General features: G+C 44.5%; 1 protein-coding gene across 3 annotated transcripts in view; it reads left to right on the top strand.

The window, feature by feature from the left end:
• SRGAP3 (SLIT-ROBO Rho GTPase activating protein 3) overlaps positions 1-18,095 on the top strand; it is a 254,990-nt gene that overhangs the window by 132,876 nt on the left and 104,019 nt on the right. For all 3 annotated transcript variants that reach the window (XM_060022967.1, XM_060022966.1, XM_060022965.1), the window contains exon 3: positions 3,811-3,973. In XM_060022967.1, the coding sequence (XP_059878950.1) occupies positions 3,811-3,973 (163 nt within the window). The remainder of the gene's footprint in view (positions 1-3,810; positions 3,974-18,095) is intronic.

Genomic DNA, 18,095 nt, shown 5'->3' with positions numbered 1-18,095 from the left:
GTATCATCATCTTCTGCTTCCTTGTGTGTCTCCCTTACCCGAATGCAGCCTTGTGGAGCAGGGTCTTGCCTGCTGTGGTTACTGCTGCATCCCCAGCCCCTCGCCTGCCTGGCACGTACACACGGAGACAGACAATGAATGAATGAAAACCTGAATGAACCAAGGCCTCATCTCCTCAGCAGCCACTCACTTTAGCTTGACAAGTCCTTGGTTGCTTTCGGGTAACTCTCCCCTCCTTGCCTCTGCTCCTTCTGCCGCCCCTGTAATCCCGTCTGCGTCTGTGTTGCCTCCTGCCCACAGCTGCTGACAAGGAAAGCGCCTCCTTTCCACTCTTTCTCCTAACCAGTCTCTCCCTGGCCAGGTGACCTAATTAATGGTCCCCAAGCTGTCCCAGCACTTTTGCACCCTTTCAAGACCTTTTTCCTTTCCCCTGAAACTTACCTTCTGGCTGTGACTTCCATAAATTTTGCACATTTAATTCCCTGATGCTGTTCAATTCTTGCATCCCAGGCTGAGCTCAGCCCCTGAAGTAATTTAGGTAACAGCTCAATTATCTCATCTCTCCTTTCATCTTTGCATTTCCATCGCCACCTAGGAAGCTGTGGAAATGGGATGTAAAGTATTTTCTGCCCAAACCCACTTCTCCCCTTGCAGTTCTTATCTTGGTTCATGTCATCAGCATCCAACCAGTCGCCTGAGATCCAAATCTCAGAATCACCATCCACTTCCCCCTCCCCCACCCCCTCTCTATTTCCAGGAAGTCTCCAAGATTCTCTGCTCTCTTGGTGAGGAGTCTCTTAAATTCACCCTTCTCTGGCCACCACCCAGGCCCTCATCATCTTTCTTTTCCTGGACTAGGGTCACCTCCTGACTGGTCCTCCTGCCTCCAGCCCCACACCTCTGCCCACACCCATCCAGCCCTCCACTCATCCACCTGTTTATCCATCCACCCGTCTATCCACCCAACAAGCCACCCACCCACCAACCCATCCACCTACCCACTCATCTGTCCATCACACTCCAGTCTGCCCGCAATGATCTTCCTAAGACACACATTGGTTAGATCATACCTCTGCTTAAATAACTTCCATGACTCTCCACTGCCTACAGCAGGCATTCTTAACCCTGGATGCACATTAGAATCTTATAGAGAATGTTTTAAAAATACCAAGGTTCTACCCCCAGAGATTCTGACTTAATTGGTCTTGGGTGGGGCCTGGGTCTTGGTGTTTTTTTAAAAGCTTCCCAGGTGATTTTAGTGTGCAACCTGGGTTGAGAACCATATGGCCTAGATGATAAAATCCCAACTCATCAGGCTGGTGTTCGAATCCCCACAATCAAACCTTTCACCTGTCTCCCCATCCTTATGTCCTCCCCTAACACGCTCACAATTCTAGCTCTGCCGAGCTGCTTCTCTATCTTTGTATCCACAGGTCCCTCTGCCTACAATTCCATCTCTCTGCCCCTCTATTTGGAAAACTCGTACCTATTCTTCAAGACCCAGCACAAATGTGACCTTTTCTGTTGGGTTTCTCTTCTACAGCACCTACTACATGTCAGGCACATTGCTGGGCACTGGATATGGTGACTAAGACAGAAACAGTTCCTGCTTTCACAGAACTTCGAGTAGGGTGATGGGTGGGGAGTGGAAACTCCTTAAGGCAGGAATTCTCAAACCTGAGAGTGCGTGGCAATCCTCTGGAGGGCTGGTCAAAACACAGGTGCTGGTCCCACCTCCAGGATTTCTTATTAAGTGGTCTGGAGTGGCCCCGACAATTTACATTTCCAACAAATTTCAAAGTGAAGCTGATGCATCTGGGCTGGGGACCACCTCTGAGAACCGCTGCCCTAGAGCGAGGTCCTCCGAGGCACACTCTCCCGGGAGTATCATTTAAGCCAAGACTCAGAGGAAGAGAGAAGAGCAGGGGCTCACACATTCCAGATGGCACAGCGCGCGTGAAGACCCCAGGCGGGAAGAAGCTGGCAGGAAAGCAAAGGGGCCTGTGTGACGGGGACGTGGAGTGGGCTCCGCGTTTTCTCCAGCTTCTCGCGCAGAACGGGTGCTCTGCATGTTTCTATCCCAGTGCTTCAGCACCTTCCACTGTAATCCTTCTGCCTCAGCCACCTCATTAGGAGCCCCTCCGAGGCAGGTCTGTGTCCACGCTCACCCAGAGCCCACCTGAGACCTGACACGGAATAAATGCTGAGGGATTTGGGCTGGGCTGTTGGATTTCAGTGTTCTGGCCTTTTCTCTAGGCTATAAACAAAGGAGAAACTGCTTCGTTTCTCTTACAGCATAATGTCTCCTCCATTTTCCTTAGAGGTCTCTAACATATCCATCCTCTCTCTCAACCAAATTCCTTTCTCCCAAATTCCGACTACCTGGGCAGATTTTTAAGCCCGTTTGGTGACAGAAAGAAAAGTCAACTGGCCTCTCCTCACCTATCCTTCCCAAGCCCAGGGTTTGGGTGCAGTGAGGGGTGTACGTGCTGTGGCTGCCCAGAGGCCCTCAGGGCTACGCTTCCACTTGGCTTTGGGAGGATGATGTGGTCAAAGCGGAAGTCAGCAGAATTCCCTTCCTCAGAAACACTGATCGTGGGAGGCCGCATTTCCTCAGAGAACCATGGCCAGCCCCCTGGGGGAGCCAGGCAGGCCTGGGGGACTGGACCTTGAGCCAGTCACCCTAGGTGGTGGATGGCCCTCTGCCCCAACATCACCTTCCTGCCTTGGAAAGTGGAGGAAGGGTCTTAGGTCAAGTACACATGCCAGATGCCCCATGTGGCAACGTGGGATTATTGGTTTGATTTTGGTTTCTGATTGTCCTTTACTGTCTTCCTGGACACTATATACACTTTATTGAGACTAACAGAGGGGTCTTTGGTAAAGCACAGAGAAGAGAAATATCCCCCATTTCATTTTTGGAAATATCCCATTTCCCAAGTTTTGGGAAACACTGGTGCATAGATCTGTGGTTCTCAGACTTGCGTGGGAATCAGCAGCTTGGAGGGCTTGTTAAAACCCAGATCACCGGGTCACCTCCAGAGGTTCTGATTCAGCAGGGCTGGAGTGAGGCTCAAGAGCCTGCATTTCTTATAGACCCCAGGCGATGCTGCTGCTGGTCTGGGGACCCCGACACTTTGAGAACCCCTCTTTTAGCATAATGCCCAGCTAGAGGACACTAAGAATGTGTCAGTCCTTGAAGGACAAAGATTTGTCTTGTGTGTACTTCACTCAAAAGCAGATTTCCTTAGGCTCTCTTCCCAAGTATAGAACCTGAAATCCTCCAGGCCCTCAGCTCCATTGAGGGGCAAAGGAATGTGTTTCCAAGAGGCCAAGAGACCAGGACTGACCCTGGAGGAGGACAAAAAGGTTAAGAGCCTGAGGGACCCCCAGGGGTTGGGGGAGGCAAGGAGGGGAAGGAAAGGGTCCACTTTTTGTTCTTTCCCCTGGATATTTCTAGAACTCATACAAGAATTTCAAGCACAACTGGTTTAGTATTTCTTAACTCCAGGGAAGACAGCTTCCTCTCAGAAGGGAGAGATACATGTAGCAAGTGCTACATCCAGTGGGAGAGTAGGACGGGATAGGACTTCTAGTCAAAGACCTGGGTTTTGGCCCCAGCACTGCTCTGTGACCTTGGGAGGGTTGCTTCCTCATGGTCTCTGTTGCCCCAGCTGTTAAATATGTTATAATTAAACGAGTTTGAAAGGGCCCCATGAGGGTCAAAAGAGCCACGGTGGGTGACAACGTAGAACACTGTGTGGCTGGCAGTTTCAGTGGAGCCAACTTGAGCTGTCTTGGTTTCCACAGGAAGGACCAATATCTCCTTTCGCCCGTGAACTGTTGGTATCTAGTCCTGCATCAGACCAGGCGGGAGAGCCGAGACCATGCCACCCTCAACGACATCTTCATGAACAATGTCATCGTTCGCCTCTCCCAAATCAGCGAGGATGTCATCAGACTCTTCAAAAAGGTGGGTACTTGGGCCACCCGAGTTTCTGCCCCAGGCTGGCCTTGGCAAGACAGCCAGCCACGGTGGGGTGTGGTCTGGGGACATGGGACCAGGGGTCAGGCATGTTGAAGGGTGCGGGGTGCTGAGGCCTGGACTTGGCACCGCAGACCCTGAGTTTGAGTCCTGGATGTGGCTGGGGGGCTCAGCCACTTCAGCGACCACCATCACCACAAAAATAAAAACCTTTGCATGGTTAGGTAAGTAGTACACTCATTGTAGGAGATTTGGAAACAGAGATGAGCTCACACTTATATAAAAAATAAAATTCAAAAACAAACAAACACTTAGAAATTAACGTCACCTGAAATGCTGTCACTCAGCCATAATCACTTTGGTTGTCATAGGAACTTCTTTATATGTACATATGTAAATACATTTTCTATGAGTGCTGATTTTATACACTTTCTAGAATATGTATGTACTTTTCCCAAATGAGATCAGACCGCATATACGATTTTACTCTCTGCTTATGTCACCTAACAAATTATATAACACTGGATTACAAAATTTTCCCATATCAATAAATATAATTCCACAACATTTTGAAAGATTGCATAGTATTTCATCATACAGTTGTACCCTAGTTTATTTAACCAATCCCTTATTGTTGAACACTTCAGTGATTTCCATATTATTATAAATACTGCTGCTGTGAGCTTCTTTTATATACACCTTTGTCACATTCACTGCTATTTTTTTAATTGAAGTATAGTTTATTTACAATATTCTATTAGTTGTAGGTGTATAGCATAGTGATTCAGTATTTTTGTAGATTGTACTCCATTAAAAGTTATAAGATAATGGCTATATTTCCCTGTGCTACACAATATATCCTTGTTGCTTATTTATTTCATTTATTGTAGTTTGTGTCTCTTAATCCCATACCACTAATTTGCCCCTCTCCCTTTTGGTAACCAGTAGTTTGTTTTCTATATCTGTGTGTCTGTTTCTGTTTTGCATATACATTCATTTGTATTGTTTTTTAGATTCCACGTATAAATGATGTAATATAGTATTTGTCTTTGTCTGACTTACTTCACTAAGCATAATATTCTCTAAGTCCATCCACATTGCTGCAAATAGCAGACTTTCATTCTTTTTTTATGGCTGAATAATATTCCACTGTATATGTATATATAGATATACCACATGTACTTTATCCATTCATCTGTTGATGGGCCACTGCTACTTTCTTTTTTTCTTTAACATCTTTATTGGGGTATAATTGCTTTACAGTGGTGTGTTAGTTTCTTCTGTATAACAAAGTGAATCAGCTATACGTATACATATATCCCCATATCTCCTCCCTCTTGCGTCTCCCTCCCATCCTCCCTATCCCACCCCTCTAGGTGGACACAAAGCACCGAGCTGATCTCCCTGCGCAATGCAGCTGCTTCCCACTAGCTATCTGTTTTACACTTGGTAGTGTATATATGTCCATGCCATTCTCTCACTTCATCCCCGCTTACCCTTCGCCCTCCCCGTGTCCTCAAGTCCATTCTCTATGTCTGTGTTTTTATTCCTGTCCTGCCCCTAGGTTCTTCAGAACCTTTTTTTTTTTAGATTCCACATATATGTGTTAGCATATAGTATTTGTTTTTCCCTTTCTGACTTACTTCACTCTGTATGACAGTCTCTAGGTCCATTCACCTCATTACAAATAACTCAATTTTGTTTCTTTTTATGGCTGAGTAATATTCCATTGTATATATGTGCCACATCTTCTTTATCCATTCATCTGTTGATGGACATTTAGGTTGCTTCCATGTCCTTCCTATTGTAAATAGTGCTGCAATGAACACTGTGGTACATGACTCTTTTTGAATTATCGTTTTCTCAGGGTATATGCCCAGTAGTGGGATTGCTGAGTCATAAGGTACTTCTATTTTTAGTTTTTTTAAGGAACCTCCATATTGTTCTCCATAGTGGCTGTATCAATTTACTTTCCCACCAACAGCTCAACAGGTTCCCTTTTCTCCACTCTCTAGCATTTATTGTTTGTAGATTTTTTGATGATGGCCATTCTGACCAGTGTGAGGTGATACCTCATTGTAGTTTTGATTTGCATTTCTCTAATGATTAGTGATGTTGAGCATCCTTTCACGTGTTTGTTGGCAATCTGTATATCTTCTTTGGAGAAATGTCTATTTAGGTCTTCTGCCCATGTTTGGATTGGGTTGTTTGTTTTTTTGATGTTGAGCTGCATGAGCTACTTGTATATTTTGGTGATAAATCCTTTGTCAGTTGCTTCATTTGCAAATATTTTCTCCCATTCTGAGGGTTGTCTTTTGGTCTTGTTTATGGTTTCCTTTGCTGTGCAAAAGCTTTTAAGTTTCATTAGGTCCCATTTGTTTATTTTTGTTTTTATTTCCATTTCTCTAGGAGGTGGGTCAAAAAGGATCTTGCTGTGATTTATGTCATGGAGTGTTCGACCTGTGTTTTCCTCTAAGAGTTTTATAGTGTCTGGCCTTACATTTAGGTCTTTAATCCATTTTGAGTTTATTTTTGTGTATGGTGTTACCGAGTGTTCTAATTTCATTCTTTTACGTGTAGCTGTCCAGTTTTCCCAGCACCACTTATTGAAGAGGTTGTCTTTTCTCCATTGTATACTCTTGCCTCCTTTATCAAAGATAAGGTGACCATATGTGCATGGGTTTACCTCTGGGCTTTCTATCCTGTTCCATTGATCTATATTCCTGTTTTTGTGCCAGTACCATACTGTCTTGATTACTATAGCTTTGTAGTATACTCTGAAGTCCAGGAGCCTGATTCCTCCTGCTCCATTTTTCTTTCTCAAGATTGCTTTGGCTCTTTGGGGTCTTTTGTGTTTCCTTATGAATTGTAAAATTTTTTGTTCTAGTTCTGTGAAAAATGCCATTGGTAGTTTGATAGGGATTACATTGAATCTGTAGATTGCTTTGGGTAGTATAGTCATTTTCACAACGTTGATTCTTCCAATCCAAGAACATGGTATATCTCTCCATCTGTTTGTGTCATCTTTGATTCCTTTCATCAGTGTCTTATAGTTTTCTGAGTACAGGTCTTTTACCTCCTTAGGTAGGTTTATTCCTAGGTATTTTATTCTTTTTGTTGCAGTGGTAAATGGGAGTGTTTCCTTAATTTCTCTTTCAGATTTTTCATCATTGGTGTATAGGAATGCAAGAGATTTCTGTGCATTAATTTTGTATCCTGCTACTTTACCAAATTCATTGATTAGCTCTAGTAGTTTTCTGGTGGCACCTTTAGGATTCTCTATGTATAGTATCATGTCATCTGCAAACAGTGACAGCTTTACTTCTTCTTTTCCGATTTGGATTCTTTTTATTTCTTTTTCTTCTCTGATTGCTGTGACTAAAACTTCCAAAACTATGTTGAATAATAGTGGTGAGAGTGGGCAACCTTGTCTTGTTCCTGATCTTAGTGGAAATGGTTTCAGTTTTTCACCATTGAGAACGATGTTGGCTGGGCCACTGCTATTTTCTTAAGATCTGTTTCTGTAACAGGAATTTTAGGGTCAAATTTTGCTCATTTGTTTGTCTATCTAATGAGGTTAAGATCATCTGCTTCCCAGGGGCAGTATGAGGGTTAAATGAAATGGTGCAAGTGAAGGAGGTGGGTATTATTGAGAAGTGTTTCAGGATATGGTCTTTGGGTCCACAAGTCTTCAATTTCTGGCTTCATAATCCTGGTCCAATTGTTTATTAGCTGTGTGTCTTTGGGTTTGTTACTGAAACTCTCTGAGCCTGTTTCCTTATTTGTGAAATGGGGATAGAAATACCCACAGGGTAGTTGCTTGGGTTAAGAGGGTTATTAATCCCAGGTAAAGCATGGAAAGCAGCACCTGTCACTAAGTGCTCAGGAAAGCTGGCTATTATAATACGAGTGTAAGAGACTATTACTACTAAAATGATCCAGCTCATCTGTTCTTGCCAGGCACCAGTTTTAGGGAAGAGGTGACCTGGGATTGCTAGTCACACAGAGGAAGAAGACAAGTTGGTTTGAAATATAGTCATCTCTCCCTGGTCTGTATGTGGATTGTCCACTTTGAGGATGACTTCTATTGCAAAATTGTTACTGCAGGCTAATTCCCCGCCCCCCCCCGCCTGCCCCCCGCCACACAATCTGCTCTGGTCTCCTCCTGGGGCTGTGTTTATGAAGTGTAGTCTAAGTTTAATATTTGTGTAAGCAAACATAATTAGAAAGGTAAATACAGTGCAATAAAAAAAAAATTCACATAGTGCTTTGCAAAGCCAGACTGAAGGGATTCAGATTGCTTGGTCCCATCGCAAGCCCCCGCCTGCTGCTGCCACTGTCACATCTTTTTTTCTGGGTGGGAGGGACTCACAGAGAAAGGGTCATCTGGGCCTTTAGGAAATGAAGGATCTTTTCCTGAGCTGAGCCCTGGGACAAGTGAGATAAATCTTTTCAGCTCTCATTTAGGCTGACAGCAGCCTCACTTGTGATGGAGGTTAACAGGGTGGAAAATAATGAAAAAAGGTCTACAGCTGAGCTCCTGGCTGCCTTGTTACCAGCTCTGTGCCTGTGGAACAAAGGAAACGACCCGGCCCCTCTGGGCCAAGAGAGAGCTGGGGGACGGGGCCTGACTGGCTGATTTAGCACAGCGTGGCCCCCTTGTGTCACATCAGTTATAGATGATCTCAGCCCTGAGCCCTGCATCCTTACATAATAATAGTTCTGCAGACCTCAAACGACTGCAGGGGCTGGTCTCTGGTCAGACTGGGGAACAAGATCATCACTCAGCCCATTTTACAGATGAGAAGGTAAAGCCTGAGAATGGCCAGTTGTCATCACTTCCAGGAGGCAGCACGGCTGGGCTTTTGGAGTCTGTCTCAGAGCCACCTGTCACTGACATTGTGACCCTGCGTAAGTCTCTCTGAGCCTCAGTTTTCTCATCTGGGAAGAGGAGATGGTGACAGTGCCACACTTGGAGTGGGAGTCCTTCGCCATCTGACAAGTGACATTCTGTCACTGCCTCTGCAGGAGGTGGGAGTGGCTTCCAGGCCAGGTGTCCTTCCTGTGCCGGGGCCTGGGGCAGCTGCTGCACCTGCCAGCTCCTCAGTGGTGCAGAATGCTCTTTGACTTCATAACTCACCTTTTCCTGATTCTCCGTTTCCCCTTCTGCAATGCAGTGTGCTATGCCTGGAAGCAGCACTTCTCATTCCACAGCCATTCTAGGCTTCATTTGGGCAAATGGACTTGTGCATGCAGGTGGCCGTTGCTTTAACTGTGAGATGTGGATCCACCAGAGCAGAATGGACTGGATGAGCTCTTAGCAGCCACCATAGTGATCAGGACTCTTATGGTTGCAAACAACAGAAACGCAGCTCAGCTGGCTTGAGGGAGGAAAGGGAGCTTATCGGCTCTTCAGAGCCAAGACTGGCTTCAGGCAGGGGGCTTCAAGGGCACCAAGGGTGTTGTTAGGACCCAATCTCTCTGCAATTCTGCGCCAGTTTTCTTTGTTTTCCAGTTTTTTGTTTTGTTTTGTTTTTAAGGAGGGATGGGAGAAGGGCTCATGCATAGTCAGTCTCTCTCTGTGATGACCACATGGCCCCTGCAGCCCCAGGCTTACATCCTACCTGCTTCAAGTCCAGCGGAAAGTGAGAGGTCCCTTCTCCCAGAATTGGTTCTTACAGGCTCTGACTGGACCAGTGTGGGTCACACGAGTGCTACTGAAGCTGGGCATACACTCAACTCCCCCTTATGCATAGGACAAAGGATGGCTGAGGGTGGCTCCCCAGGAAAAACTGGGTGCTCTTACAAGAAGGGTGAAATAAAACAATGGGTGTCCACTAGGCCTTCTGTTCCAGTCCTTTTATCATCCTCTTCATGAGCTGTCCTCTCTCTGCCAGATCTCCCCCGATTATGGGCATTCGTTACCTTGCATTACATTTGGGGACAACCGAGACCAATAGAAAATTCTCCCCAGTGTTGAGATGAAATCTTTCAGGGTTTCCACTCACAGGTCCTGTGGGCCACCTAGATCAATCCACGTGGAAATCTATCAGGTACTCATGACCACACACCCAGGCCCTTCCCGCCTCTGGGTAAACATGCCAGGTTCCTTCAGTTGACCCCCGTGACTTGGCTTTGAGTTTTCTCTCCTCCTGGGTCAGGCTCCAGGGCTGCTCTGACTGGCATAAGTTAATATTCAGAACCACTCAGAACCCTCCAGAAAGCTCTGACCAGCTAAGAGGAGAGCAGGGCTGTCTAGACCCTTTATTTCTAATAACGAAGCCTATGAAGGCACTTGCCTTTTTCATGATCGTCTCAGCGCATTTGACCCACTCTGAACTCTCAGCTCAAATCTCCAGGGGATTTTGTACCAAATGTTTTTTAATCTGTCCATGAATTCTGTCCTTGTGTTTTTTTATATTTGCCCTTTTAAAACTTCATTTTATTAGATTCTGGTCAAATGGGATCAGTGTCCTTTTTTTTTTTTTTTTTTTTTGGTGGGCAAAGGCTCCGGACACGCAGGCTCAGCGGCCATGGCTCACGGGCCCAGCCGCTCTGCGGCATGTGGGATCTTCCCGGACCGGGTCACGAACCCGCGTCCCCTGCATCGGCAGGCGGACTCCCAGCCACTGCGCCACCAGGGAAGCCCTCAGTGTCCTTTTTTAAGCGATTTTTCAAGCAGCAATACGGTAACTTTTCCAAGAGTTTCCTCATTCCTCCTCTGTGGGAGAAGCCTGTTTTATAACCTCTCCATGTCTTCCTCCTCTGTGTTACTTTCTTCTACGTGTCAGTTCTTTGGCCCCGTGTTTGATTCTTCTCTACTTTCTTAGTGGAGAAGGTGGAAAGTGGGGCAGAGGGTTGAGAATGAGTTCACAGTGGAGGTGATGCTTGAATTGGGTGTTGAAGGATGAATAGGAGTCTCCCAAGTGGGGAAGGGAGGTTAGGAGTTCAGTGTTAGGACAAAGGCAGGAGCACAGGGGACAGTGTCATGATGGGGGTCCATGGCACCTTGGAACGGAGGCTGCAAAATGGTGGTCCACAGCTGAATTTGGTTCTCAAGTGTAATCTGCTTGGCCCTCACTATGTTAAGAAAACTTCAACCAATATTTTACTTTATTTTATTTTATTTTTGCGGTACGTGGGCCTCTCACTGTTGTGGCTTCTTCTGTTGCGGAGCACAGGCTCCGGACGCACAGGCTCAGCAGCCATGGCTCATGGGCCCAGCCGCTCCGTGGTATGTGGGATCTTCCTGGACTGGGGCACGAAGATGTGTCCCCTGCATCGGCAGGTGGACTCTCAACCACTGAGCCACCAGGGAAGCCCTTTTTTTTTTTTTAATATTTTAAAATTGTGGGATTTCGCATAAAAATCAGAACTTTGTATTCCTCTTAAAAAATCAGAAGCTCTGACAGTACCAGAACAACATGGGGTCATTCTTGGCGGTACTTGTCCAGAGCTGAGTAGCTGCTGGTCCTTCAGGCTGGGCACACTCGCTCCACTGCCCCACAGCCCCTGTGGGTTGTCTGGTGAATGACACCGATACCTTTATTTTAGCTCCTTGGCCCTTTGTGCATTTGAGTTTGTGGCCTCATCTTTAAACACGATCTAACAGAGCTTCTCAAATTCTAGCATCAGAATCACCTGGAGGGCTTGATAAACATGGATTGCTGGGCCCCATGCCCACAGCTTCTGATTCACCAGGTTGAAGTGAGGCCTGAGATTCTGCATTTCTAACGAGTTCCCAGGCACTGCTGATGCTGCTGATCTGGGGGATCACACATGGGGAATGACTTGCCTAGTCCAACCTCCTGGTTTTACAGGTGAGGAAATGCAGGCCCACCTCTGGTAAGCACAGAATCCGGCCCCAGATGCAGATTCTCTACTCCAGGTCCAGTCCTGAATCCACTGCCCCCCATGGTGCACCAACAGGGAGGGTCCATCTGCACCCTGCTTGCTCTCTCTTCCCGCCCCAACCGTTTCTGAGCTGGGCATTGAAGCCCATTTCATTTCCAGCCTCAGCTTCCTTAACAATAGCCATCCATTATTCTCTGCTCTGATGCCTGCAGAATTTAATTACTTGCCCCAGCCGTGGAGTGAGTTTGATTGTTGGAAGCTGTGGTATTCTGAAGGAAGCGCTAATGAGGAAAGACTCTTAGCAGAGAAGAGAGGGCATTCGGGGGGCTTGTGTTTGAAAGCAGCCATTCATTGTGTGGCAATAAGGGCTTGGTCTTCAGTGAGCTTTTTCGTTCCTGCCTTGAAGATGTCCGTCACATTTCATAAATAAATCAGGGCTTTTGTATCCAATAATTGCCTTGCTTTGTGACCAAGATCAAAAGCACCAATGGCCTTGGATTCAAAGCCAAGTTTATTTTTTATTTTTGGGTTGCAGGAGAGAGTGAGGGTTTGCATGCTGGAGGGTCCAGCTCTGATGCCTGCACAGACAGAGAGAGTGAAGTGGGCAGACTGCCAGGGACGAGGAGCCTTCAGCCGTCTCCACTGTCTGCCAGGGAGACAAGTTATGAACGCTCGCTCTGCTAGTTGAGGCTGCTGAGCTGGTAGCCATGTTCCCAACTCACTCAGCAGACATGTATTAGTGCTTTTGTGACAATAGATAAGCAGTAATCATAGATAACAAACAATTAGTGAGTGCTTACTGTATGCCGGGCTCTGGGCTAAGCGTTCACTTCTTAAAGCCTTAGAGGAAGATGTTGTCATCACCCCCATTTTACAGATGAGGAAACTGATGCCTATAAAGGTGAAGCTGGGGTTTGAATCCAGATTTGTCTGACCCAAGAGCCCATGCTTAGTGGTAAAGGCAGGTGCTAAAGAGGATGGAGAGATGAATCAGACACAGTGCCTTCCCTCAAGGAGCTGGCAGTGAACAATGGAAGTGAAGACAGATGTGCATCAGTGATGCAAATACAGCAGAAAGGGAAGTTGGTTCAGAGGGAGGAGGACTTCTAATCTGGGCTGGGGGGCACTTTGGAGAAGGTTTTATGTTGAGGATGCAGCATCTGAAGTGAATCTTGAAGTGAGGATTAGGATCTATGCCAGCTTGGGTTCCCAGGAAGCTGACTCTCAGACAGTGATTATGGTGCAGGGGTATATTATCAAGTGTTCTTGGGGTCCCCACTGCAGAAGGAAGGGAGGGAGGCAGGATTCAGGGAATTTGCAAGAAAGGCCTCAAATGACTCCTTGGGGAGCTCTGAGGCTGGGGTGGCCCTTCTGAGTTGTCCTGGGTTGTGGCGAGGAAACTAGGCCTTTATACCCTCATGTTGCTCCTGGGAGGGCATGTGCCCTTGGGTAGGTGCCTCTTTGGTGAGGCACTTCCAAACAGGGCTGATAGCTGGGGGTGCCTGCCAGGAGCACTCCCCATAGCTGAGGAATAAGTTCTCCAGTCCTGAAGGGGATCTGAGTGGTGCATTGCTGTGTCCCCAATGGATATGCAGAGATCTGGGAAAAGTAGGAGACAGGATTCTAGACCAAAGCAAAGGCACATTGGCAGAAAAATCTGGGTCCCAGATCACGAGCAGGTCGACCAGCGTTGCAGTCTACTGCAGTGGTTAGGGGTATGGACAGACTGCGTAATCCCTGTTCTGCCACTTTCCAGATGTGTGAGCTCAACCTAATACCTAAACTGCTGACTTTCAACATTTTCAAAAGGAAGCTAATAAAAAACCTCTTTCTTAGGGTTGTTGTAAGGATTAAAAAATGATGATATAAGATGCCTACCTGGTACACAGTAAGCAATCATTAAATATTAGTTATTATTAGGAGGATTATTGGGACTTCGAGAAAGAACATAGTGAGAATTAAGTTCAGAGGTGGGATGAAGGAACATTCAGGCACACAGGTTAAATAAAGCCTCAGAAATAAGAAAATATGCTCAGGAAACCACTCACTGATTAGTTCTAACTGATGGTGGTCTTTCTTTTTTTTTATAACCTTATTTCCTTTTCTTGCCTTATTATATTGATTTGGACCTCAATTGATATAGTGTAGAGGGAAATGGGAGAGAAATGGCATTCTTGTCTTTCTTTAAATTTATTTTTTATCGAAGTATAGTTGATTTACAATGTTGTGTTAATTACTGCTGTACAGCAAAGTGACTCAGTTATACATATATACATTCTTTTTCATCTTCTTTTCCATTATGGTTTATCACAGGATATTGAATACTTTCTTGACTTTTAAAAAGCATGCTTTTATCTTTTCACCATTTAACTCTTAGCGAATTAGGAATAAATAGAAACCTCCTTAGTCTAATAAAGGGTGTTAACCGAAAACCACCAGTAAATCTCATACTTCCTGCTGAAGGATTCAGCAAGATGGCTGATTACAAGATCAATATATAAAAATTAATAACATTCCTGTGCATACATTAGGGCTTCCCTGGTGGCACAATGGTTAAGAATCCACCCGCCAATGCAGGAGACATGGGTTTGAGCCCTGGTCCGGGAAGATCCCACATGCCGCGGAGCAACTAAGCCCGTGTGCCACAACTACTGAACCTGTGCTCTAGAACCTGCAAGCCACAACTACTGAGCCCACGGGCTGCAACTACTGAAGCCCGTGCGCCTAGAGCCCATGCTGCGCAACAAGAGAAGCCACTGCAATGAGAAGCCTGCGCACCGCAACGAAGAATAGCCCCCACTCGCAGCAACTAGAGAAAGCCTGCGCACAACAACGAAGACCCAATGCAGCCAAAAATAAATTAATTAATTAATTTTAAAAAAAGAATCTAACAGAGCAGAAACTAAAGTTTAGAAAAAATGCATACATTAGAAAACAAGAATGATGGAAAATTAATGCCATTAATGCTATAAATTAGCTGCATCCTAGGAATTTTGATAAGTGATGTTTTCATTGTCATTCAGATATAAATATTTCATAATTTGCATTTTGCAATTTCTTCTTTGCCCCATAAATTTTTCAGAATTATGCATATTTTATTTCCAAAGATTTTCTTTAAAGCTTTCTACTTGCTTTAAATTTTTAACTTGATTACCCCATAAAAAGAAAATAAGGCCTGTAGGCTCTATTTCTTTGGTATTTGTTGGAGCATTTGCCTTATCAGATATGAAGACTTCCTCTTAAGTGATAGTCAGTAAAACAGGTAATACTAGACCAATGCTAAGTAAACTAACCGATGGTCCAGATCAGAGCCCAGAAACAAAGTCCCCCACAAATGGGAACACAGTATATGGCAGTGGTGCATTACAGATTAGGGGAAAGGATAACCTGTTTAGTAAATGGATCTGATTCCACTGGTTGCTTGTCCATTTCTTATTATTTTTTAGGAACTGGTTTAAACACACACACACACACACGCACACACACACATACACACACACACTTTTTCTTCCATATGGAATAAAATTAGACCTCCACCATAGTTCCCAAAAATATATTCTAGATGGATTAAAGTGCTAAAGGTAAAAAACAAAACTTTAAAAAATTTTGGAAGAAAATGTAGAAGATTCTATTTAAAACCTTGGCGGGTAGGAAAAGGTTGCTTAAACATAAAACAAAAAAGCACACACCATAAAGGAAAATATTGATAAATTCCATTACATAAAGATTTTTTAAATCTTCTATACAACAACAACTGCAACAAATAAATAAGGGGAAAATACAGACCAGGCAAGGAAAAGATATTTGGCATGCATAGAATTAATAAAAGGTTAATAACCTGAATATAAAAATCAGCTCCCACAAATAAATTGGAAAAGGGCAAACAACCCAATAGGAACATGGGTAAAAGATATAAATAAGTCACAGAAAATGAAATTTAAATGGTTAAAAATATAAGAAAAGATGCTCATACTTACAGGTAATCAGGAGAAGGTAAAATAAAAGAAAATGAGACACAGTTTGACGCCCATTAGATTGGTCAAATAATCCCAAGTGCTGGCAAGAGTGTGGAGCAGCAGGGCCACTTGTGTCCTCCTAATAAACATGTAAATTGGTTCAGCCCCTTCGGAGAACACTGGGAGTGTCTTGTGACAGAGAAGGAAGAGGTACATACCCTGTATCCCAGCAGTTCCACTTCTAAGTACAACCTAAAATATTCTAGCATATCTGCACACACACAAAACCTTGTGCAAGGAGGTTTTCTGCAATAGTGTTTGTAGTAAAGAAACAAAGGGAAATCACCTCAATGGCCATCGTGGAGGGACTGGTTAAATAAGCTATGGATAGTCACATGATGGACTGTTATACAATCATTTAGATGGAGGAACTAGATCTACATAAAGCAATTGTGTATAAAAGTTGAAAACACAATGTTGGTTGAAGAAAGCAAGGTACACTATACTATTTTTATAAATTTAAAACTCAAACGTTCATATTGTTTGTATTCTTAGATACCTGTCTGAAACAGAGCTATACAAAGGTGGACTGGCTAAGAATACACACCAGCTTCACAAGAGTTATTGAGGGATGAGGGAAGAAGGAAGGAGACAACACTTCAGTGCTCTCTGTAACATTTTGCTTCCTAAGAGTGATTTTGAAGCAAAAATGGCAACATTTTAATGGTTATCTAATTTGGGTGGCATATTCGTGGGTGTTTGTTATTGTTCTCTCTACTCTTCTGTGTGTTTTAAATATTGGAGTGCTGAAATTAAGTGGTGGGGTGGGGAAGGTAGGTTGGAGACAGATCAAGGGGGCCTTGGGTGTCAGAGTGAGAAGCTGGGCTTTATTTTTTAGGCAAAGAAGAACCACTGAAGGTTCTTGAGTAGGGGGTGTTGTGGCCAGAGTCAAATTTAAGGACGACTGATTTCGTGCATTTGATGGCTTTGAAAAGAGAGTTGCTGGACTCAGTTGTTATACATATTGACTAATATACAAGTTAGTAGTGGAAGGTGACAGGGGCCTGGATCAGGGAGGTTGATATGGAAATAGAAAGGAATGAGTGGATAGGTGGATGGGTAGGTTCATGGGTAGATGGGTGGATGAGTGGATGGGTGGATGGGTGAATGGGTGGGAAGGTGGTGGATAGGTGGGTGGATACATAGGTATTCACAAACAATGCAAATAAAGTAGAAGATCAGATCATAAAATGACAAGGAGGTTAGAGAGATATCTCAGGTCAGTTATTCAGCAGGAATAAGTGATCAATAATGTTTTGAATCCAACAGATAAGCCTGACAACATCCATATTCACCTTGGAGAGAATGTAGAGGGGGAGAAAACAGCTCAAAACTGAGGGGCTTCTGGTTTTTGTAGCTATTGGTTTTTCAGGAAGACGGATTTGTCACGCTTCTTAGGATACAGAGACTCTCACCATCCCCTGAGCCTATTGATGCTTATCTGTGAGAGATTTATGTCCCCCAACTCTTGCCAAAAAAATGAAAAAAATCAGGGACATAGGAAAGATTATTCCTGAGTATGTTCTGCTTTCACGGAGACTCAGCCCAACAGTCTACACTGTGTCCTTCTGCCTTGGCCTGGAAGCCAGGGGGTGGGGTCAGGACGTGGTCACAGAAAACAGGAGATTCTACAAAACGGAACTGGGTACTGTCTGTTGTCTGATACTGACAGTGACCTAAAGGAGAGCCTTTTAAATATCTGCATGCTTCTTATGGTAAGGCAGAGGAATATCCGTTTTATAATTATTTTGGAATGTTTGGGGAAAAAAATTCTAAAGGCACAGGGAGTCATAACTCTCCCAGCAACAGGGTGGAAGCAACAGAGTGGAATCGTTGAGAGAATCACATTTACTAGCTCTGTGATCTTGAGCAAATTACTCACCCTCCCTGAGCCTCTGTGTCCTAATCTTTAAAGTGGGTTACAGTGGGGTTATATCCCATAGGCTGATATTAGGCTTACGTAAGGTACTGTCAGTAAAGCAGTTGTCATTGGGCCTGGTACACGCTAAGAGATCAAAGAAACGATAGCTATTATTGTTGTTATTTTCTTTAATGATAAGTATTATTGGTAGTAATATCAATAGTACTAAGCATTACTATTAACGATAAGTATTATATGAATAATAATATTTAGTATTATTAGAAGAGATCCAGAAACTCCTAGCCTGACCGTATCAGGTCACTTGGCCATGCCATTCCAAGGTATCCTCAGACATTAAGCATTTCTGAAAATGAAGGCT

The sequence above is a fragment of the Delphinus delphis genome, chromosome 10, assembly GCF_949987515.2.
Source record: "Delphinus delphis chromosome 10, mDelDel1.2, whole genome shotgun sequence".
In the NCBI taxonomy this organism is placed as follows: domain Eukaryota; kingdom Metazoa; phylum Chordata; class Mammalia; order Artiodactyla; family Delphinidae; genus Delphinus; species Delphinus delphis.
Note: the sequence above shows the minus strand (reverse complement) of the source record. Positions and strands in the feature narration are given on the sequence as shown.